Genomic DNA, 24706 nt, shown 5'->3' on the forward strand with positions numbered 1-24706 from the left:
GTAAAAATTATGTGGTGTTGTTTTGATTGCCCTAAATTCCATCAGGCTTTGTAACCAACAGCAGCCTCTCTCTTGCAGTAAAAGTGACAATTTATTGCCATTGTTGCAGGGAAGAAAAAGACATGAAAACAAGGAAGTTGCTTGAAATCCATGATATCTGAGGTTCTTGGAGGGTATGACCAAAGTGGCAGAAGTGTAGGCATGGAGAACATCTGGATGCCATCACAGCCTAGAGATGCAGCAGTTTCTGGACTCTGCTTTGAGATCTAGATATCCTGAGAACTGCGATTCTTGGGACGGCTCTGGGAGTGCTGTGAGGAACATGAGAGGTGCTGCTTGTCGTGGTTCCGCTCGAGTGGGCAGCCGAGCTCCACCTCAGCCGCTCTCTCACTCCCCCTCCTCAAAGAGGAATGGGGAGAAAATATGTGAAAAGGGCTCAAGGGTTGAGATAAGGACGAGAAGATCACGCAGTAATTATTGTAATGGGCAAAACAGACTCTGCACAGGGAGATAGTAAGATTTATTGCTTATTACTAACAAGCTAGAGAAGTGAGAAACAAAGGAAAGAAACCAAAAGCACCTTCCCCCCCCCCCCCCCCCCCATCCACCCTCTTCCACCTCCTCCCCCCCGAGCGGCACGGGGGAATGGGGGTTATGGTCAGTCTACAGCGCTTCTTCTCTGCTGCTCCTTCTTGGTCACTCTCGTCCCCTGTGCTGTGGGGTCCCACCCACGGGATGCAGTCCTTGATGAACTGATCTGGCATGGGCTTCCCACAGGCAGCAGCTCTTCCAGAGCTGCTCCAGATATGGGTCCGTACCATGGGGTCCATCCCTCAGGAGCAAACTGCTCCAACCTGGGTCCCCCATGGGCAGCAGCGCCTGCCAGGTCACCTGCTCCTGCGTGGGCTCCCCTCCAAGGGCTACAGGTCTGGCCTGGAATCTGCTCTGGCAGGGGTCTTCCACAGGCGGCAGCCTCCGTTGGTGCAGGTTCATCTGCTCCACCGTGGTCTCCTCCACGGGCTGCAGCGTGGAACCCTGCTCCACCGTGGTACTCCATGGGCTGCAGGGGGGCATCCTGCTTCACCATGGTCCTCACCACAGGCCGCAGGGGACTTCTGCTCCGGCGCCTGGAGAACCTCACCCCCTTCCTTCTTCACTGACCTTGGTGCCTGCAAGGCCGTTCCTCACTCCTCTCACTCTCCCAGCTGCTGTGTGGCGCAGCTTTTTTTTTCCCTGTCTTAAATATGCTCTCACAGAGGCGCAAAACAACATAAAATCATAGAATATCCTGAGTTGGAAGGGACCCTTAAGGATCATCAACTCCAACTCTTGACACCAGGAGAGGAAAAAAGCCAAAGGATGCTCAGAACAGTAGATTTCTATTGAATTTGGAAGGCAAAGAAACCGTTTTCTTTGTCAAAGCATGGTAAAGAAAATCTTTTTTGAAGATGTGGGATGGAGGCACTTCATTGGTAGTGAGGAAAGAATGTGAAAGAAATTCACGAGTTAATCCTGGACTGAGCAGATGTAGTAGGAGAGGCAAGGATCCTGTTGTGTGTGTGCACTCAGAGAGAACATTGGTAAAGTCTGCAGTGATTATTGGCTTTTAAAGGGTTATGACTACGTCTAGATCTGCCCTGCTATTCTGTTACTACTTTATTATTTTGACAATTGCTCTGAATATAAAACTTGGAAAAAAAATAGTGTTTCATGCATGGTCTGATTAAAAAAAAAAAAAATTGGTAGATACTTTGCATATGAATAAAACTTTGATTGAATATACTTAGTTTATGTGGCAAGATTTTGGTAGTGGGTGGGCTGTGGGGGTGGCTTCTGTGGGAAGAATCCAGAAGCTGCCCCATGTTAGATAAGGGCCAGTTTCAGCTGGTTCCAAAAGGGACCTGCTGCTGTCCGCAGCGATGCTGATTGGACCTTTGTGAGAGCAGATTTAAGAAAGGAGAAAAAAACTGCTGCACAACTGCAGCTAGGAGAGTGAGGAGTGAGAAGCAGCCCTGCAGCCCCCAAGGTGAGTGCTGCAGGAGGTGCTCCAGGCAGGCAGCAGCAGTTCCCCTGCAGCCTGTGGAGAGGCCCCTGGTGGAGCAGGCTGTCCCCCTGCAGCCCAGGGGTCCCACATGGAGCAGATCTCCACGCTGCAGCCCCCCCATGGGTGGAGGAGCCCCCGGTGGAGCAGGTGGATGTGGCCTGGAGGAGGCTGTGGCCCATGGACCAGGTGGCAGAGAGTGACATGAAGGAGCAGTGGAGATGAAGCTTCATGGATTGACCGGAGCACCCAGTCCCCATTTCCCTGCACTGCTCGGGGGAGGAGGTAGAAAAAGGCGGGTGGGGGAGAAGATATTGGAGTTTGTTTTTTTGATTGTTTCTCACTGCTCTATCTTGTTAGCAACAAGTAATAAATTTTATTAATGTCCTTATACTGAGTCTGCTTTGCCTATGTTGAGCGATCTCCCTGTCTTTATCTCAACCCTTGAACCCTTTTCATCATATTTTCTCCTCCTTTCCATTTGAGAAGGGGGAATGAGAGAGCAGTTGTAGTGGAGTTCAGCTGCCCAGCTGAGTGAAACCACCACACTACATAAATCAGGCAAACCCAACATGCTGTTTAAAGAAAAGCGTACCTGTGAATCTATAAATGTGAAATACAAGTCATAAATGACACTCAATAACTCATTTTGCAGGTTCCTACGCATTCCCTTCTTTCAGACGAAGTGGAATTCTCCCCAGGTGTGTCAGAGAAAACCCAGACTCCCACAGTGGCCCCAGAGAACATCACCGAAGGTGGGGTTGTGCTGCTTCCCACTAATATTGTGCCATCTGAGCCCATGCAGCAGTTCCCAACTCCTGCTACTGCTCCTAAAGCAGGTAATACTTCAACATGGCTGGAGATCTGAGGGGTACATGCAGGTTGGACAGCAGGTGGGGATAGCTTTTACTACTGTCAAGCTTTCATCCTGTTGTTATAAGCTCTTTATCCAACTGCAGCATCATCCCACCTCAAGCATGTAGTCCTACAGTGCAAACTCAAGAACCTTCAGCTTGTTCTTTCTGAGGAAAAATTCTGACCAAGCCTAACATCAGTGGGAAATTATAACTCAATTAAATGCAGTAAAGTTAAAAGCAAATTAAGAGCATTTTCTTAACAGGTTATTTTTTTTTTATTGGTGAGAAATACATAATACTTCCTGGAGTTACACAGTAGTTTCCTCTAGCCACTCTTCTGTTTTTGTGTGACTGCAAAATATTGCTTGCTCTCAGAAACTCATCAGTAGGGTTCCCACCATGTATAGTGGTACAGTATCATGAAGCAGAGCAGGTGGGACATGAGGAAGCCCAACCCTTAATAGAGGAGAACGTGGCCACTTCATCCTGAAAAAATATTTTACTCTAATTTCAAACCTGGAAGAAGGCTTCCAGCTACAGAGGAAAAGTTCTTATTTTGAAAAATATGTGTTTAATTGCTCTGCCCTGTGTAGTTGCATTAAATTCTGTGTATATGTTAGGCTATCTCTTTTCTCATGCAGAGTTTCCTGCATTCCTATGTGCCCTGACAAAGGGTTAGAAGGATCACAAGAACCAGGGAATCGCAGTTGTGTGCTCTTCTGTGCTCCTGAGGGACAGGGAGAGCTAAGCCCTTTGCTTCTTGGTGGAGCAAGTCTGGTTTGGGACATACCTAGCACATTCTGCCAAACTAAAACATGCCAGCCAGGATAGCAGTAGGAGATAACAAAAGGAGACAAGCTTCAAGAGGGATCCTCTCCAAGACAATGGGTCATCATTACCACTGAGTGTTGACTAGGCAGCTCCTCCTCTTCCCTCACAGGAGGAGGCTGAAGAGGACTCAAAAAAGTCCTCTTGGAAGAAGCAGCTTGGAAGAAGCAGCTGAAGGAAAGGTTGTGATGAATCTCACTGGAAGTACTGCTTTACGCAAGGATTTCCTCAAATTGCTTTGCACAGCCCTACTGTCTCAGTTTAGGAGACAGTCCCTCCTCCTGCTTTGGTCATCACCTTCACCTAGCCATTTTGTTCTCATCACATGTGGAAGTGAAAAGATTTTTTAGAAGCACAAACCTCCACTGGTGTCAAGGGCAACTTCCACGAGCAATTCTGGACCCTCACATTTAAGTAGCAGCAACAGAAAGTGTACTGTCAGCATAACCTTTTTGCTTCATCCCTGCCACAGCTGAGTAGTCTCTTGCTCATCATGTAAAAGTTGGACACTTACATGTAGATACTAGTGAGTGTTGCTTTTGGAGTACCTTTATTCTGTAGACTCCCTGTAGTCAGGAACACATTTAAAACCTTTTAAAAACAGGTCTATGAGAATGTTGCTTGAAGATGTGCTTTGGGATGTTTCTGTTGGGGCTTGGGTTTGTAGACTTCAGCATTTGGGGAAGAGAAAAGAATTTGCACAGATGAGAACTGTGAGGGTGTTCCTGGATGACATGTAGACAGACTGTGCAGTTTAGCAAGGAAATAACTCTGCTGCAGTAGCAGAATTTTTAAAAGTGACACGATGAGCTGGAGAGTTAGGCATGCCTATTCAAGTGCCGCACAAACATAGAAGCTTGTTGGTGGAGAAAAGGCAGGACACTGGTTTTAGGATGGACTATGTTACTTAATGAAGTTTAATGAAGATTCCTCTGGTGCTGATGGCTCCTTTTTGTCTTTTGTTGTTGTACATGTTTGAACTCCTGTACTTTCAAACAAATATTAAAAAAATGCATAATTCTTTATGCAGAGAAATGTTAACTGTGGTATACAAGAAAAATCAGAACTCATCTGTCTAAAGCAGGTGAGTGTAGGTGAATATTTCATATTTGTGGAAGAAAATTGTCTTGAATAGATCAGTAAAAGGTGAAGGAGCTGTAGTCATGATTATGACAGATTATTAATTGATTATGTATCAGGATTTTTTTATTTATATTTGCCTATTCACTGCAGAGCATTTGTCAAATTTTACTTAATCCATTGCAAATAATACTTGCGATGGATATAAATTTTGTGTCTTCATCTTTATAAACATAATGTACTCATTCTGTCTTAGATATAGTAAAAGAACTTGTTGTATCTGCTGGAGATAACATACAAGTGATGCTACCCAAAAATGAGGTTGAACTGAATGCCTTTGTTGTCCCGCCACCGCCTACAGGTGAGTTGAATGGCCTTGCCATACAGGAGATGCTTACGCACTACTAGCCTGTAAATGTAGATTAGTCCCAATTGATGTGAATGTTCCTGCTTTAGAATAAAATCTAATATTCTCCTTCTACCTTTTTTGTGGTTTCATCTGCAGAGAGCATTTTCTCCTTTGGATTTTAGAGATTTTGGAGTGGCTTGTATTTTCAGAACTTGAACTAATTAGCCAAATGATTCAGTAAGAAAGCCGATGATTTCTACCAAAAGATGATGTGGCTAAGGTTTCAGCGTCTTGTTGTTAAGCAGAGGTGTGAAGAACTAGGTTCTGAACACAACATTTACCTTAAAACTACCAGTTTTTGCACTGCAGCAGCAAAGAATGTGTATTTCATAGGTGGTGAATGTTTTACACAGCTACAGATGAAGCTGTTTTTTAAACTTATTTGTAAAGGCTGTTAACTTCGTTGCTACTTTACCAAGTTACAGCACACTGTGGAAGCTTAACTTGTATTCATAACACTTCATTTTGCTGGCTCAAATAATTGCAGTCATAGTTTCCTGCTGCAGCATTTTAGCTGACTGGTGAACTTAATTTCTTTGCTTCTTGTGCTTATCTTGAAGGCAGAGCTGATTATTCTTACACTATGTTATTGGTCTTAGAAACAGCCTACACCTATGAGTGGAGCTTAATCAGTCACCCTGCTGACTATGGTGGTGAAATGGAGCACAGGTACACCCAGACGCTGAAGCTGTCTCATGTAAGTGAGCTGTAAGTTCAGGCCCATGCAGTGTGTACAGGAATTTAACCTGTAATGAAGAGTACCTTTATTTGAGGAATTCCAATTACTCTCAGTTGTCTTCACTTGCATGTGTCAACAGTTCTTTTTCAGATTTCCAGAAATGCCTCTTTCAGAGTGCTCTCATAATTTTCTGAGATTGAGTAAAAATTCCAAAGTATTCCTCACCTTATGGCAGTAACCAGTGCCTTTCACGTATGTGCTTATTTGAAACCTAGAGTTCCTTTTATATCAAGATTTTTCTACGTTTACAACACAATTAACAGATTGTATGCAGATTGCATCTGTATATTTCACCATGTAACTGGATTTGTTCTGTGTATGTCTCAGTTATCGGTGGGACTTTATGCCTTCAAAGTGACGGTTTCTGGTGAAAATGCCTTTGGAGAAGGTTTTGTAAATGTCACTGTCAAACCAGGTAAATCAGTTGGCTAAAATAATTAATTTCTTCAACTCTAGTAGTATTATCTGTCTTTGTAGTAGTCTGTCAGTTATTGTCTGCCAAAGACATCTAGTAGTACAATCATGCAGAGGTGTAATTCATGTCTTGCTGTCTTTAAACCATTGTAAGTAAGTGCAGCTGAGGATCCTGCTTACTGCATTTAAGTGCTCTCTAGCCTGTGCCCTCCTGAGGCAAGACCTGAGAAGGCATCATGACACCTTCTGTGGTCCCTTTCTCCACTAAAACTAGGATCAGCAAGTAGGCACTGAACAGGCTGTAGCTGTAAGTTACAGTGCACAGGTCTGTCTAAATTATACCAGATAAAAGTGGCTGCAGCAGAAGACTGTTGCCTAAGTGCACTGCTCTTCAGTAACCTTCTCTGTCCCTTGTCCAAAAAGGACTGCAGATGCTGCACAGCTGTCAATCCTAGACTTGGATCACTGGGGACTGTTGACTTTTAGAGTTACCAGATTATCTTTGCCTGGGTCTTCACAATGCTTTCCCTGTCTTTCTTACAGCAATCAGAGTTAATCAGCCACCTGTTGCTGTTGCTTCACCCAAAGTACAAGAAGTTTCTTTGCCTACAACTTCCACCTTCATTGATGGCAGTCGTATGTACTAGACCAACCTGTATTTTTAATATACAGTTAGAACACTACTATTTATCAGTAACAAATGAAATTCCTTTGCAGTGTACTCACAGAAGTTCCCTGAATCATGATTCACGTTGAGAATTTGACTCCAGTTATGAATGATTTTTAAAAAGATAAAGTTAATTAGATAAAACGTTTGTATGGTATGAGGCTGAGTAATATTGGTTCTAGAATGAGCTGTACTTTGAAGTTTCTTCTTTCTGCTGTTCTTCCTAGCTACAGAAAATGTGCTTTGATTGTATTTAAATAAATAAAATTAAGCAGTACGTGTCAAGACTATAAAAATCCAGCCTTCAACTTGGGCGGTGTGTTAGAAGCTGCTACATCCAAACAGCATATGATCTTAAAGTATTTTCCTGTCCTTCCTGGAATCCCCATTATGGGCCTCTGTGCCAGTCTGGGTTCATTGCAGACACCTGTCATGTAAGATACAATGAGATGTCTGTGAGCTTGTTTTGAAGTTAAGCGAAGGTTTACATTTTTGTATTTACCAAGAAAAAACAAATGGGAATATGTAGTCGTTCTACTTTCATGTGCAGTGAATCTGACTGAGATTAACTTTATCTGTGTGTGAAGAATATATATTTTTTTATGGTAGAGCAAAGAAAATGTAACTCATAATGTGTCATTCAATAGCTGTGGTACACAAACCCTGTTTGAATATGCTTGTAAAGATTATTATAGAACACTGGTTAGGGATAAGTTCATGAGAGACTTATGTATTCATACAAGCTATTGTTACAATATACTGATATGTTTTTCTTTAATTCATGTAGAAAGTATAGATGATATGAAGATAGTGAGTTATCACTGGGAGGAAATTAAAGGCCCTTTGCGAGAGCAGAAGGCATCTGCTGACACACCTGTCTTGCACTTGTCTAAGCTTGTTCCTGGAAACTACACTTTCAGGTATGCCTGCGTGGATACTTCCTTTTCAGGTTGTAAGTCTTTCTTGATGTCAGCTAGATGAACTGAAGAAACCCCCCATGATTCAGGTGGAAACAGCTACAGACCTGCTACTCCACCTGTACTCTCACAAGTCCATTGAGCCAGATGGGATCCACCCAAGGGTGCTGAGGGAGTTGGTGGATATGATTGCTGGGCTGCTTTCCACCATCTATCAGTGGTCTTGGTTTTCTGGAGAGATCCTGGATGACTGGAGGCTTGCTAATGTGACGCCCATTTATAAGAAGAGTTGTAAGGAGGACCTGGGGAACTTCAGGCCTGTCAGCCTGACCTTGGTGCCAGGAAAGCCAATGGAACAGGTCATCTTGAATGCAGTCACACAATACCAGTGGGGGGATCAGGGCCAGTCAGCATGGGTTCATGAAAGGCAAGTCCTGCCTGACTAACCTAATCTACTTCTATGACTGGGTGACCCTTGTGGTGGATGAGGGAAAGGCTGACGCAGTCTGCCTAGACTTCAGCAAGGCTTTTGACACAGTCTCCCACAGTATTCTCCTGGAGAAGCTGGCAGTCCATGGCTCGGACAGGTACACTCTTTGCTGGGTTAAAAACTGCCTGGACGGCTGGGCCCAGAAAGTGGTGATGAACGGAGTGAAATCCAGCCGGTGACCGGTCATGAGTGGTGTTCCCCAGGGGTAGGTGTGGGGGCCCATCCTCTTTAATATCTTTATTGATGATTTGGATGAGGGAATTGAGTGCACCCTCAGTAAGTTTACAGATGACACCAAACTGGGGGGAAGCGTCGCTCTGCTGGAGGGTAGGAAGGCCCTACAGAGAGACCTGGACAGGTTGGGTCAATGGGCCAGGGCCAATGGGATGAGATTCAACATGGCTAAGTGCTGGGTCCTGCACTTTGGCCACAACAACCCCATGCAGTGCTACAGGCTTGGGGGAGAGTGGCTGGAAGGCTGTGCAGAGGAAAGGGATCTGGGGGTGTTGGTCAGTGCTCACCTGGACATGAGCCAGCAGTGTGCCCAGGTGGCCAGGAAGGCCAGTGGCATCCTGGCTTGTATCAGAAACAGTGTGGCCAGCAGGACCAAGGGGGTGATCATCCCCTTGAACTCTGCTCTGGTGAGGCTGCACCTCAAGTACTGTGTTCAGTTTTGGGCCCCCCAGTACAAGAAAGAACATTGAGGCCCTGGAACATGTCCAGAGAAGGTCTATGAAGCTGGTGAAGAGCCTGGAGTACAATTGCTGTGAGGAGCAGCTGAGGGAACTGGGGTTGTTTAGTCTGGAGAAGAGGAGGCTCAGGGGAGACCTCATTGCTCTCTACAACTACCTGAAAGGAAGGTGTGGGGAGCTGGGGTTCAGCCTCTTCTCACAGATAACCAGTGATAGGACTAGAGGGAATGGCCTCAAGTTGTGCCAGGGGAGGTTCAGGTTGGAAACAGGAGAGATTTGTCAGAAAGAGCAGACAGGCATTGGAACAGGTTGCCAAGGGAGGTGGTGGAGTCACCGTCCATGGGAGTGTTCAAGGAAAGGTTGGACCTGGAGCTTCAGGAAATGGTTTAGTGGGCAACATTGGTGGTAAGGGGATGGTTGGACTGGATGATCATGGAGGTCTTTTCCAATCTTAATGATTAAATGTTTGTTTGGTTTTGAGCTCATGTCTACCTCCTTAAGGAGCTTCATTTTTTTTCTGTATGCTCTTCACCTTCATTTTGCACAGTAGAGAGAGATAGGGACCAGTTTCATTAAGAAGTGCTTGCTGTGATTTTGTGATACTGGTGTGATGATGCTTTGCAGCACAAAATGACACCTCGTTTTGCATAAGAAATGAAATAAAATGAAATAACCTCCCACTTCCTGCAACAGTAAGTGGGAGAGAACATCTTTTATTTCTTTTCAGCTTAGAACTTGGCAAATGTCCTGACATGAGACTGCAGTCAGGATGTGAAAGTCATCCCCTGAGTGGTAGTGGCAGACAGAACAGTACTGGGAGACTGATCTTTGCAAGGCGATGTGGTGTGCTGATTTTATAAGAGTAATTCTGTTCTTTCTAAAAGCCATTGCTTTGCTGTTATTTTCTTCCAATTAATCCTTGCAAAATCCGCTGGATTTTGTCCAGACAACAGAAGCAATGTTTTCAGTTCTGTGTGCTTTAATTAAAATCAGGGTTCATTTTCTGGTCTTCTTAATTTAAAGCCTCATCCTGTACCTGTGTGCTTTCCACTGAACCAGCCTTGGCTGGCAGTAGGTAACAGCCTGCAAGTGGATACATCAGATATCAGTGTAGCATCAGCAGAATGTGGAAGCCTGCTGATGACCGGTGTACATGTATGTGAAACATGCTGCTTTGCATAGGCATCACGAAAAATTGCTTCAGCTTCCATTCTCTGTTCTTTACTGAAGTTGTGCCATGCTGTACAGTGGCAAAAGTGAGAGTAAGATTATTTTTCCTCTACTGAAAAGGACAGAGTTGACTTAATAGTGCTGTTAAATGTATTCTGCACACAAGGGAATTAAGAAATCACTTCCTATATTCATGTGCCTTTAGGAGAGGATGAGGTACTTGAACAGGCTATGTACTCTACTGTTCAAGCTCACAGGAAATTAGTTGGAAAACAAAATCCAGGACTCCTGACACACATGGCTGAGCATCCACTGCAAAAGTATGCATTCCCTAATGAGAGGACTAAGGAGCACTAGTTTTGTTCTCACTTGTGGAAGGCTTCAGGAGTGATTCCCTTCCATATGTTCAGCTGTATACAGTAGTTGCAACAGCAGTTCATTAGAGATGTAGTTGGTTACCCCACTGTGGAGGTCAGTCTGTCATCGCTTTCAAGTCTCTCACTTTTAGGTAATTTGCCACTGTGTTTCTGAAAGGCAATAGTGATTGTTTAAACCCTGTGCTACATTTAGTTTTGTCACTTGATGTCTCCTTCCAAAATCAGAGCTGATGGTAAAGTCCATTAATATTAGTAGCAGCATGTTACAACGAAATAAGAAGTTACAAGCTGTTTTTGTGCTATGACAAACAGACTTTCTGAACACTCAGAATTGTTCTGGGTGTAGTTATTAACAGGGGCTGTTGGAGTATAGCCAGTGAATGAAATCCTGTTTTTTACTGACGAAAACTTTGAAGGTTTTGTAGCAAAAGCTATTTGAAATGATGGAGTTGCTGTTGGTTGCAGGGAACAGTTTTTATCTGGGATCCAGAATAGCTAGGCCTTTTTTTTTTTTTTTTTTAGGTTGTAATATGTGGTTGAAAATCAGACTTCTGAGTTTCTTTCCAGCCTTAGTTCAAGTCTTTCTGAAGCAGAAGTTCATATAATCTAGATCAGGGACTCTGGTTTACGTATCGATTTTGCTCTCTTCACATACCAGAAAAATGTGAATTTTTGACCTTATAACTTAGCAGCAGTCTGGTCTAACAATTTCCAATATTGTTTTTTCCTATTGTAGGCTCACAGTGATTGATTCAGATGGAGCAGCCAACTCCACAATTGCATCTCTGACTGTCAACAAACCAGTGGATTACCCACCTATTGCTAATGCAGGACCTAATCAGGCAGTCACCTTGCCCCAAAACTTCATCACACTGAATGGAAACCAGAGCAGTGATGACCATGAAATTGTCAGCTATGAGTGGTCACTCAGTCCCAAAAGCAAAGGCAAGGTGGTAGCAATGCAGGTATGTCTGTCTCTCTTTATGTAGTATTAGAACGCTCTTTTATCTTCGCCTTGTGAAGAAACACATACAAAAGTAACTATTCAGGAGTACTAAAATACCCAGAGTGTTGCTGTTTCCCTCTGAGGTATTCAGCTTTTTCAGATATTACTTCTAATTCCTTCTCATCATCACTTTTTTTTTTTTTCTTTCATGCTTTATTGTCATTTCTCCTTCTTGCTATTGTTTGTTCCCTGGGAGTATGAGAATTTGCTCTGACCATGAACCCTATTACCTGCTCCACAGGTTTGCATCTTCTGAGAGGCTAGACTTGCCACAAACTGTTTTTGAGAGAAGGTAGTGGTAATCAGCATCTTCTTTAAACAGTTTGTCTTCCTGGAGAAAGTAGCGCCTGAGAAAGAACTCTGTTTTTTGAATGAAAGATCACAAGACTTCTGTCAGCTTTCTAACAGTTCACACTGTTTGGTGTTTTTTATGCTCACTAAAACATGAGTTTCCTATGAAGGCAAAATGATTTTATGCTCTTTTATGGTGGCGTATTTATTTTTTCTTTTACTGTATTTTTTAAATCTGAGAATTGAAGTCAGTAACAGTTTTCAGTTAGATGACATCAGTTGCTCTTCCCTTTTCCACCAATGCTGTAACCCCGCTGTAGAAGGCCACCAGATTTGTCAGGCACGATTTGCCCTTAGTGAAGCCATGTTCGCTGTCACCAATCACCTTCTTATTTTCCATGCTCCTTAGCAGAGTTTCCAGGTGGATCTGCTCCATATCCTTTAGTTCACACGAGACTTCCCTGGAAAAGACGATAATTGCAATTGATGAAGAAGGAAATTGTGATTTTTGTTTCTCATGAGATATGCTTTAAATGCTGTTAGCAAAAGAACATACAGCTGGGTCTAGCCTTATTGTGAGTTTATATATAAGTCAAGTATGCTTTTGCATTTAATTACTTGTTTATGTGTTTAACTGTCTTTCATAAATAAATATTATGTTAATCGATGTCATGATTTTTTTTTTAATAATTTTATAGTATCTTTCATTGGTGTTTAATTTGCTAATTGAGAAAGTTAGTTTCCCATGTGTTCGTTACAATTACTGTTGTCCAGAAATAATGCAGCGATTATAGTAACGTAAGAAATTAAGGTTTACTGTCTCTATATAGGTCTCTGAGTTGGTAGACAGCTGCAATATTGGGTATATGACATCTGTGCATCAAATTTTAAGTCTACTCTTTGTCTGCAAGGTGCTTCCACTGCTTGCTCAAGCAGTGAATTATTATTATTGTGAATTAAAACAAATTTTGTTTTTCCTCCACGTTTGCTCTCTAAGATGTTTTGAGCTTTTCTGTATCCATCTCTCTTCCTCTACCCTCCCCCCTCCCCGCTGTGTAGGGAGTGCGGACTCCGTACCTCCAGTTATCTGCAATGCAGGAAGGAGATTATACTTTCCAGCTGACTGTCACAGACTCGGCAAGGCAGCGCTCCACAGCTGAGGTCACTCTGATAGTACAGCCTGGTAAGTTGACTGCAGGCATGTCTGGGTCCCTCGGGGTGGACCAGCCTGATGCCTTAGCACCAGCCTCAAATACCTCATCTCCCTGCATTGCACCACTCAGGTGGCAGTCTGAACAGCCGGTATCCCTGCATCAAGGACTCTTCCACCTCCATTTTCTATCAAAGCAAACAATAGAACAGAACTGCAGAAAGTCCGGATGGTGATCCTGAAGGCTCCCACCAGCCTGATTATGTAAGGCACCCTGCACAGAGATGTTTGAGTGTACTTCTAACAACTAAAATGTAGCTCTCAGTTTAATATCCTGCAAAATCTGTTTTGCAAAGGTGTTCGATATATCAATCAATGTTTTACTCAATTTTCTTACTGTTTTGTAGTTCTTGAAGAACCCTTGTGTGATATGAATTCTCCCTAGAATTCTGTTGCATGTGCTAAGGGGGGGAAAGTCAAGCGCGTAGTTTTCAAAAACTGCTTCTTTCACTTGGTTGTTTAGATTTGGAAGCTGAATGATGAACAGGTCCAAATGAACCAGGCCTCATCTGATATTTTTTTTACTTTTACTGTTTTTTTAAATGGGGGTGTGGGTGGGGGAGAGAGTTATGTTTGCCTGTTGTAGATTTTTACATCCAAAGTGGCCTTTTCAGCCTATCTGAAGGTTTCATATTCTACTATAGAGCAATGTGGTGTCTCCCCGGTGTTGCTTATTCTACAGCTTTTTGTCTATGGCCCCTTCTGGAGAAACTTTATAATGGGCATATAATGGAGAAATCAGGAAGATAAATCACAAGTACATCATATGGTGGTGCCCTTTAGATTGGTGATAGTGTGGAAATGGGAAGGAGCTATTGCTGAAGGCAGGTCTAAGGGAAAGTAAATATTCAGGAAAATGGTAGTGTTCGTGGTTCACCATGCCACAACAGCAAAGGTTGAAAACAGCCTAATAGGTTATGTTTCTGCACTAAATATTCAAAGGCTTGAAACTGATGTTAGGTTAGTGGCATTGCACTGACATTGAGCAGCAGGAAACCTGTGTCAGTTCTTTTAAGGTAAAGACCCATATTCATGTGGGTAGTTTGAAAGGGTCACAGTGGTGAAACTAGATCAATACCACACTGCTCTTGTCATAGAACATTCTGATACGATGTACTGAGTGAACTGTAAAGTTCATGGAGTGTGACTGTGAAAAAGGGAGAACTTGCTGTGGAATCTGGCTTGTTACAGAGCTCATTTCTCCCACCTAGTGCTTTTTGCTGGTTTGAGCATATTAGATGTGTGACTCACAAGTGTATCTATGGGAAGGTGATGGAACACCTAACCCTGGAAGCCACATGAAGGATAAGAAAATACGCATGAAGAATAAGAAAATCATCAGGAGCAGTCAGTGTGGATTCACCAAGGGGAAGTCACACGTGACCAGCCTGATGAGCTTCTGTGATGAGATGACCACCCTGTTTTATAAGGGGAGAGTAGGCAGTGAGGTAGGTTGAAAACTGGCTGAGTGGCTGAGCCCAGAGGGTAGTGATCACAGGTGCAAAGCCTAGATGGAGGCCTGTAATGATCAGAGTACCACATGGGTCAGTATTAGGTCCTGTCCTGTTCAAGAACTTCACAAATGATCTGGACAATGAGGTAGAGTGCACCCTTAGTAAATTTGTGGATGATTTAAAAAAAAATGGGGGTGTCTCACCAGAGGGTCACATAGCCATCCAGAGGGAACTAGACAGCTGGAGAGGTGGGCTGACAAATTTCATGAAATTCAACAAGGAGAAGTGTGGAGTCCTGTACCTTGGGGAGGAATGACCCCAGGCACCATTATGTTCTGGGCGTCACCCAGCTGAAAAGCAACTTCGCAGAAAATGGCTTGGGGCTCCTGGTGGACACCAAATTGAACATGAATCAGCAGTGTGCCCTTGCCACAAAGAAGGCTAATGGGATTCTTGGCTACATTAGTAGATTCAGCCAGTATCACCAACAGGTAATTAATTACCTGTCAGTGTTGGTGAGACTGCCAGTAGAGCAATATGTCCAGGTCTGGGCTCCACAAGAGAGATATGGAACTACTGGAGAGAGTACAATGAATGGCCACAAAGGTGATAAAGGGAGTGGAGCATCTCTCCTGTAAGGAAAGGCTGAGAGACCTGGGACTGTTCAGCCTGGAGAAGAGGAGGTTCAGGGGTATCTTACCAATGTCTATAAATACCTGAAAGAAGAGTGCCCAGTGACAGGACAAGAGGCAGTGGGCAGAACCTGGAACACAGGAGGTGTTATCTAAACATCAGGAAGCACTTTACTGTACGGGTTGGTGACAAAGCACTGGCCCAGGTTGTGCAGATAGGTTGTAGAAACTCCATCTGCGGTATCTTTGGAAGCTGTCTGGACATGGTCCTGGGCAACCTGCTCTAGGTGTCCTTCCCTGAGCAGGTTGGTTGGACCAGATGACCTCCAGAGGTCCCTTCCAACCTCAGCCATTTCGTGATTTACACCTTTGAGCATATATACAAGGCTTGTGATCTAATACTCTGTGTAAAATCTTTCCTCTGATTGACAGTCCCTGATGGTGCAGCAAATGTGATGCACTAAATATTATTTTTACAGAAAATAACAGTCCTCCAATAGCAGTGGCTGGCCCTGACAAGGAGTTGACCTTCCCAGTAGAAAGTACAACACTGGATGGAAGCAGAAGCCAAGATGACCAAGGCATTGTCTTCTATCACTGGGAAAATATCAGGTATCTAGAGAGAGATGACTATCCCTGGTTTAAAAATAAAATAGAAAGTGAAAGTGCTTGAGTTCCAGAGCCTCTTAAGCAGTTGTGTTGGGTGACACAGTATTTGAGAACTGCTTTGAGGCTTTTCTTTCTCAGGTGGTAATAGGGTGAGAGACAATAATTTATGTTCAAATTAGCCTGCATATGTTTTTCTCTGTGTCATCTTGAGTTACGAAGTTATTTTATGAAAAAGTTACATAAACTCAATAAATCTCTCAATAAAGTGAGTAACAGGCTTGGGTACTTTCCTGTAATGGTACTTTGGTACTTCCCTTTAATGTACTCTTTTTTTTTTTCTACTGTCAAGTGCTTTCTCAGTCACTTCTATTTGTTGAATAACAAAGTAAAATCACAATCTATTTAGCCTGATCTTTCATTAGTAGATGACTAAAACACTCTTGAATAATGATTGAAAATACTTCATAGAAGTTTGTAGTAAGGATCAAGCTAATTGATCCTTAATAACAGGATGAAGGTATTAGCCACTGTCCTGTCCGTGGTACAGAAAGAGGTTTGGTGGCACCCTGGCCTTGTTGTAAGTGGCTATTAGACCAACAGCATTTGCATGCTTTTATGGAATAGTTCAGCAAGGAGGCTGGACTCTTGGGCTCCATTTTGTGCTCTTTACAGGGTATGTGTTGGTTGAATATTTTCAAAGTTTGCAGAAGACTGAATTATAAACTTTGATCTAAATTCATTGTTGTAATTCTCTTATCAACGCTCGTAGAAGTGGTAGAACCCCAGTATCCATAATGGCAAATGGTGTGAGTGATGCTGCTGAGAGAAAAATTTGTCTGGCTTTGCAGGATTATTTTTCATGAGATGTTTTGTTTCAGTGGGCCAAGCTTTGTACAAATGGAAAACGGTGACAAAGCGGTAGCAACTGTGACTGGTCTACGGGTTGGCACCTATCGCTTCAGGCTGACAGTAAAAGACCAGCAGGGTTTAAGCAGTGCATCTGTGCTGTCTATTACTGTGAAGGAAGGTAAGCCTAGTTGCTGCTGCTTAGGATGTGGCAGGTGATTTGCCAGTTAATTCAATCACTGACAATATAACAGAAATTGGAACAGATAATGCATTTGTTGTCATGTTTCAAGGGTGTTCAAGAAGAGTTGCCGTCATTTTGTAATAAAGGAGTAATGAGATTAACTGGTAAAACGGATACACTTCCTGCATTGTTTTCCAAGTTAAATACATGCAGAATTAGGTGTAATAAAAATACTCCAAAATATTTGACCATAATGCCTCTAGTTCCATAAGAGGATATGTTTTAATTCTACTCTTAAAGTTAAGCTTTGATCAGAAAAGCAATTTTACTCACTTTTAAGTCTCATCCAAGAAATGAGGTTTCATAATATGCCAATTTCTACTTTAAAACTTAACATTAAAAGACTTGTATTTATTTTGATTTTGCTAAACAGTTATGTTTTAACCTGGCTGATTAGGAAGAGGCAAGGAGATTGCCTCTGTCACAGAGAACTGTGCTGTTCTGAAGCACAGAGCCAGTGCACTGGACATCTGCCTGAAGTGTAATGATTTATATCCAACCTAATATTCAGACCAGTGAGGTATTCTGTTCAGTGTCACAGCTTTCTGGAACTCTGTTTTATCAGTTAAAAAAGTCCAGTGATGTCTGGCTTCAGGAAAGAAAATGATTTTGTGTTTCTCTGGTGTTTTTGGCTGTACTTCCAATGTATGCTCTAACTTCATTGCTTACAATGAGCAAAAAGCATTTGGGAACTGTATTTACTAGTAGAGACACTTTGCTTTAATATAGGCGTTGTGAAAATGTAAGGGCTTTATGCAAGCCTCTATTAAGAACTGAGTGATGGTTTCTGGAGGAGAGAAGAGCCTGGCGTGGTGATGTCATGCTAGGCTGTACTTTTAAGCAGATAGAAAAAAAAATTGTTTGACTGAGATAATCTGATGTTATTGTGAGACTGTAAATAGAGTATCCCACAATGCTTTTTGTAAAAGATCTTTTTGGATGGTGTTTCTTGTTGCTATTCTACTTGTGGTGCAGCTCTGCTTTTGTTAGATTATAATAATCTCAGAGCCAAATTCTGTACACTCACTCATCATTTCCCCATCCATTTGGCACAAGATTCTCTTGCTACTGCCTCTAATCATCAGGTAGAGAATTGCAGTGTGGGTGTATTGGCAATTGCATGTCACGTCTCACATGATTTGAAAGCAAATCCTTTTCCTCCACTATTTTTATGGCTAGAAAACAACAGTCCACCCCGGGCACATGCTGGTGGGAAGCATGTGCTGGTGCTTCCCAATAACTCTATTACCTTGGATGGCTCAAGATCTTCCGATGACCAGGGGATTGTGTCGTATTTGTGGATTCGGGATGGTCAAAGCCCAGCAGCTGGGGTAAGTTTCTTGAAGACTTTAACTGGAGTCAAATTTTGAATTATGCATGTAGCTTCACTGCAGCAGGGCAAGCAGATAACGACTCATGAGCTGCTATGAGAGGGATGGTATCTATTTCTGGTTTGTCTTCCCAGCTTTCTCTAATGCTTTGGTTCAAGAAGCCTGGTGGTGTTTACAAGTACACCTGTTGAATATCTTAGTTAAGAGGACTGCAGCAGTCTAGATTTGGTTGGGAAAGACTTGAGACAGAAAAATAAAGTCATGACCCTTCACTACTAATCAGTGATAGTAATGAGCTAACGTGTTTGAAAGAAAATAATCTGAAATCCAGGTATTCCAAAACAGGAAGGCTCTAAGATCATGAGAAGTGCCAATATATATGAAGGAATTTTGTCTAGTACCAGATGAGGTGAGATAGCCAGTTTGTTATAATAACAATGGTGTTTAGTGCTGGATGAGTAGATAGTGCTGGATGAGTAGATATCTTGCCTAGCAGATTACAGGGAATAGCCCCGACATTAGGGCAGTGGAGTCTTCTCTGGCTGTTGCCAGACAGCTGAATTACTCCTGATAAGCTGAAGTTCACATGTCAGCTACTAAAACTGTGATAAGTTCTTCATTCGCCTATGCCCACAAAGTGTTTTAGGCAGCTCTTCACAGCCAGAAAGGCAGTGGCAAATTGACAAGAACTGGGAGAGGAGAAACAGCAAAACGACAGCAAAATTTAGAGAAGCAATTCACATAAAGATATGAGGAGAACTGAAGAGGTTTAACTTAGAGCTGGCAGAGATGATCATTGGAAATACATGAACACCAAGGAGAGGAAATGATTTAGGATTTAGTATGTAAGAAAGCAGAACAAAGGATTGAGAAATACTAATGTAACTGTCAGATCTTCAGGCAGATGAGTACTCGAGGATGTCAGCTGTTATATCTGAGTCGTATGGGTTTTTTTGTTTGTTTGTTTGTTTTTAAGAAAAAGCATTCTTACTGTGTGCAGATATCCTCATTTAACTCCCACTTCCAAACTTGTAGTATTGTGCTCTAAACCGGGGGCACATCGCATTTGTCCAAAAGCCAAAGCAAGAATCCACACTGTTATATTAGATATCTGAGTTGATAGTCACACCTGCAATTTTCTCTGAGGGTTATAATCATTCTTGTATTTTTATTTTTTTTTTTCAGGATGTGATCCGTGGCTCAGACCATGAGGCAGTACTGCAGCTAACCAATCTGGTGGAAGGAACCTATACTTTTCACTTGAAAGTGACAGATGCCAAAGGAGATTCAGATATTGACTCTGCCACTGTTGAAGTGCGGCCTGGTATGACAATTAAAAGGTCATCGATACGTTGTGAATACCTCATCTTTGTTCTCCTTTTCACTTATTTCAGTGTTGAAAAGATTCTCTCAGGTTAAAACACAAAGTCTGTCTATCTTCCTACCTCTCAATCAACCTGTGTGTAGAGAACAAGGCACATCAAGATTGTTCTCTCCAACCAATTACATCACTTCTGTACTGGAGATATGAAAATCATACTTCTTAGTTAATGTTTTCACTTGGTTACTCTGTTGCTTTTCATTTCTTGTGTTTCATTTTTTTTCTGGTTATTAATTAGTTCATCAGTTAGGACGATGAGAGCTGAGCGCAAAGTTTAGGTGCAAATGCTGCAATAACATGTTTGATTGTTGAAAGTGTACTTGCGTTATTTTTTTCCTTCTTTCATTTTGAAGGACAAAAACCCCAAAGACTTTCTTTTCTTTTTTTAAATTGGCTTTTCACGGTCTGATATTGCTCGTATGTAGTCTTGTTTTCAATTGTAGTCTAGACGGCTATGTGATAGAAGTATAGGTTGAGGTCTCAGGATATTAGCATGAAGTCATGGGTCTGTCACAGAGTTCTTATTTGACTAGTTCCTGAGCAATGATTTTATTTATTCCTCACTTTGTTGTTGAATGTAGACACAATAGTTGGCTCAGAATTCTCATTGCATATCTGTGAAGCTTGTTTAGTTTGCAGAGCACTCTAGAAGTGCAAGTATTATTTAACAACTCTCCATTTTTTTGAAGGGAAATATATTTGGTATTTCTGAAGCTGGCCATCCTCAATTAGACTCACACAGTTTTGCATATTACCATGTGAGTTCATCTTTGAGTCCTTTTTCTGGTTGGTAGCCAGTAGTAGATCACTAGCAGGGAACTCAGGAATTAGACTTACGTAGTGTAAGATGACATCGTTTTAGATGGCAGCATTTAGGGAAACAAATTGTTATTCTGTGCAAAAATATGGTAATGCTGAACTGAAGTACGCACTGAAGTGCCTTTTTCCAACTAGTATAAAATGAGATGCTATCTTAGGACCTACCAGATTTATTTCAGAAGCAATGTGAAGATGTAATGTGAAGGATAAGATACCCTTATCCTAGTAGTTTATTAAGAACACAAAAGAGGTGGATTGTAAGAGATGGTGGTCTTAAGTAGGAAAATACAGTATTAATAAATATTTTTGGTACTGAGTGTTGTCTTTAGTTGATAATGAAATATTTGCCAACCTCTGATAGCATATCATCATCATCTCCTGTTAGATCCCAAAAGGAGTGGTCTGGTGGAGCTGATTCTGCAAGTTGGAGTGGGACAGCTGAGTGAACAGCAGAAAGACACCCTGGTGAGACAGCTGGCTGTATTACTGAATGTCTTGGATTCAGATATCAAAGTTCAGAAGATACAAGCCTACTCAGATATAAGGTACAAAGATGCCCTGCTGTGCCAGGAAGATTTGTGATTTTCATTGAGTGTCTCACAGCTCAGATTTAGTTACAAAATAATGTGGAAAAAATTACCAGAAATGCTGTAGCTCTCAACGGTATATATTTTAAGAAGTTACTTTCTTCTGTGGTAGAAAATTGATGAAGTGAGCTCTCCAAAGGCTTAGGTCTGAAATGTTTTATTTAAAACAAACAAACAAACAAACAAAAATACTTCCATACAGGTGATCAGGTTTTTTTATTCCCTTCATTTTTTTTCATTCCTTCAAAGAAAGCACATGCAGAAAATCCAGTGTCTCTGTTCCATATTGTACTATTATTTTTCCTGAATGCTGGCTGGAGTAAGACAGACAGACCATAGAGAAGCAAGTACTGTATTTCAAAATAAGTTTTCAGCTGTATCTGCTCAAATTTGTTTTATTGTCCTTTTGTTCTATTTCCTCTCTAAGGTTTTGATACTCTAAATACTTTATATACTTTTCTCCAGGTAACTGATAACAAAAATCCTTTTTCATAGAGAAAACATCAGACTTTGTAGTATGTTGTATGCTACATGTAGTATCTTACTCAGAGCAGATACCTGCTCTACTTAGGTTAGAGGGGTGGAGATGGCTGTATGTAGCCAGAACAGCTTCACGGCATGATTGATTAAAAACCTGTTGACATGAGTTATCTTACTTTAAATTACTTATTGCTAACTGCTTGGTGATTTTAAACCTATTTTGTTATCTATTCACTTCTCTGGGAACCTTGTAAAATTGAAAGGAAGGGGGGAAAAATAAATATAGCATGTATAGCTATAATACTTGAATCACATCTTCCAGCTACTGATTTTCAGCTTCAGATGTTCCCTGAAGCACATGACATGGGATGAGATCAATGCCACCCAATAAAAAAAAACTGCCACAAGTTTCTCTTGATCCTATGTTTTTCCTCTTCTTAAATTCAGTTACTCTGAATAATAACTAAAGTTACTCTCACTGCTTCAGAGTGCTTTGTGGCAGGTCCTAGACAAGAGGAGAGAAAGCAAACGTTGCATACGTACTTCTCTTAAAGTGAGAGTCAGGAAGACCAAGGAGGGAATTAATTTCTTGTTGTTCTCAACATTCTTCTGTGAAACCAAGGAGCCAGAGAACTATTGGTGTTTCTGGGTCAGAATGAAGTACAGTAGTCATGACATTTGGATAGACATAGAGTTGCCACATCTGTATCAGTGGTGATACAGAAACAAGCAAAACAAAGGCTGTAAATTAAATGCCTGACAAAAGTAATCTTTGACCATAGTCCTAACCTATGCTGTTCTCTCTGCAGCACTGCAGTTGTATTCTATGTCCAGAACGGGCATCCTTCCAAGGTGTTCAAGGCATCAGATGTCTCTCGAACTCTGCATGTGCAGCTTTTGAAAGAGAAGGCTGACTTTCTGCTTTTTAAAGTCTTGCGGGTTGACACGGCTGGTATGTTTGCCATCTGGTGTCTGGTGCTTGGATTTTTCTTTCTGAAAGATGACATTGAAGACAATATTTAAAATGCATGCTCATTTGTGACAGACTGGTGCCAGTACTTGTGTTCTGTTAAAATACGTGCTTTTGCATGCTGTTAGTCTTATCTGTTCTGCATCAGAAAGTCCTGGGGAATGAGGAGAAAGGTACCCCACTCATACCATCTTTTGTTGGAAGATAGGCAAAACTTAATGTAGCCATAATATAGAATGTTCAATGTCTGGTTCGTTCAAGGCTTTTAGTGTTCAGTGATGGACTTGTAATGTAATTTATTTTTATCTGTGTATAGCAGGCAAAATGGTCAGGTCATCATTGTGGTTTAACCTTGTCTTCTAGTGAGGTTATATTTGCATCACAGACAGGCCTCTGAGGTTTCTCATAATGAACTTTTTCTTTTCTCCTAAATGAATTTTGAACTTCAAGATCTAGCCTTATATTAAACTACTCTAGTAATGTGAACCCTTTACGATCCTCAGATATTACAGATATGACTACCTGTTAGATTTAAAATCAGGAGACTGTGATCCAAATGAAAATAGTGAATAAACTCTAGCACTTAAATAGTCATAAATTCTGTAATAAATTCTGGCTTTGTTCACCTGTTGAAAATGATTTGTTTTATTCTAAATGTACTTGGATTACCAAAATGTGTAGGTATCACTTGAAAATGGTCCTTAATGTTTTCCTGACATGGCAAATCTGCTACTGTAAGTTTAAGGGGGGGTAACTTTTTTTAAATTTTATTCTAACATACATTGATCTAACAACAGGTAGTACTGTACGCAAATAATACATAAATGTTCAGGCCTCAGTTGCTGGAGTTGAGTTTTGAAATACTGAAATATGCTATAGTTTATCAGTGTAATGCTTTCCTTACAGTACCTGTGAATACTAATACTCTTTAGTTCTCAGGTACTTCAGGAGTTCTTAAAAATGAGTCATAAAGGAGGAGGTCTGAACTCTGTAACTTCAACTCATCTTTACTTATGTTTGGAATAAGCTGATGTTGACTTGGATATAATTTCAGTATTGTATGTGTAAGATATTCTCATCTTTTCACAGCCTGCTGAACTGTGCAGCTATTTAATATGTAACATCAAAGACAAGAGTTTTTAAAAAGTATGTCAGAATGTTATGAACTAGATGCTTTACCACCAATCTAGTCCTCACAGTAGGAGAATGCATGGCAAGTTGACCGTTTACACACCTAATCAATGTTTGGCATTATTCATAGCATGTCTTTTAAAATGCTCTGGACATGGACACTGTGACCCTATAACAAAGCGCTGCATTTGCTACCAGCTGTGGATGGAAAACTTGATTCATCGTTACCTAAATGATGGCGAGAGTAATTGTGGTGAGTTTGCATGTTGTGGGATGTATTCCAAGAATCATTTGTCTTTTTGTGAGACTGTTGAGTATTTGCCATCAGAATGGGGTACTTACATAGGAGGTAGATGCTGCAGAAGGGTTAGCACAGTCTCTTTATTGTTCAGCCTACAGCCTACCAACCAAAATGATAGAATCATATAATTGTTTAGGTTGAAAAAGACCTCTAAGATTGTCAGGTTCAACCATTAAGCTAGCACTACCAAGTCTTCCACTAAACTATGTCCCTAAGCAACACATCTACACATCTTTTGAATACTTCCAGAGATGATGACATCGAAACAAGCTGCCCACTTTCCTGGGCAGCTTGTTTCGATGCTTCACAACCATTTCATCCAACCTAAGCTTCCCCTGGCACAACTTGAGGCCATTTCCTCTTGTCCTGTTGCTTCTTGTGTGGGAGAAGAGCCTCTCACTGCATCTTCCTTTGAGGTAGTTGAAGTGATAAATTCTCCTCTGACCCTCCTTTTCTCTAGGCTAAATAACCCCAGTTCCCTCAGCAGTTCCTCATCAGGCTTGTTCTCTAGACCTTTCTCCAGTTTTGTTGCCCTTTTTGGACACTCAGACAGATCAACACTCATGCACACCTTAGTGTTATCTGCAAACTTGGAATGCACTCGATCCCTTCTTCTAGATCGTTGATAAGGATGGGAAAGAGAACCAGCCCCCATACAGAGCCATGGGGGACACCACCTGTGACCAGTTGCCAACTGGATTTAACTTCATTCACCGCAACTCCGTGGGCCCAG

General features: G+C 41.7%; 1 protein-coding gene across 7 annotated transcripts in view; it reads left to right on the forward strand.

Moving 5' to 3' along the window:
* KIAA0319 (KIAA0319 ortholog) overlaps positions 1-24706 on the forward strand; it is a 52383-nt gene that overhangs the window by 18047 nt on the left and 9630 nt on the right. For all 7 annotated transcript variants that reach the window (XM_068674711.1, XM_068674705.1, XM_068674709.1 and 4 more), the window contains 15 exons: positions 2697-2880; positions 5063-5167; positions 5815-5912; positions 6282-6369; positions 6912-7004; positions 7823-7955; positions 11418-11646; positions 13038-13161; positions 15754-15886; positions 16762-16910; positions 18153-18304; positions 19490-19628; positions 20890-21049; positions 22381-22523; positions 23803-23925. In XM_068674711.1, the coding sequence (XP_068530812.1) occupies positions 2697-2880; positions 5063-5167; positions 5815-5912; positions 6282-6369; positions 6912-7004; positions 7823-7955; positions 11418-11646; positions 13038-13161; positions 15754-15886; positions 16762-16910; positions 18153-18304; positions 19490-19628; positions 20890-21049; positions 22381-22523; positions 23803-23925 (2053 nt within the window). The remainder of the gene's footprint in view (positions 1-2696; positions 2881-5062; positions 5168-5814; positions 5913-6281; positions 6370-6911; positions 7005-7822; positions 7956-11417; positions 11647-13037; positions 13162-15753; positions 15887-16761; positions 16911-18152; positions 18305-19489; positions 19629-20889; positions 21050-22380; positions 22524-23802; positions 23926-24706) is intronic.

The sequence above is a fragment of the Anas acuta genome, chromosome 2, assembly GCF_963932015.1.
Source record: "Anas acuta chromosome 2, bAnaAcu1.1, whole genome shotgun sequence".
Classification (NCBI taxonomy): Eukaryota; Metazoa; Chordata; class Aves; order Anseriformes; family Anatidae; genus Anas; species Anas acuta.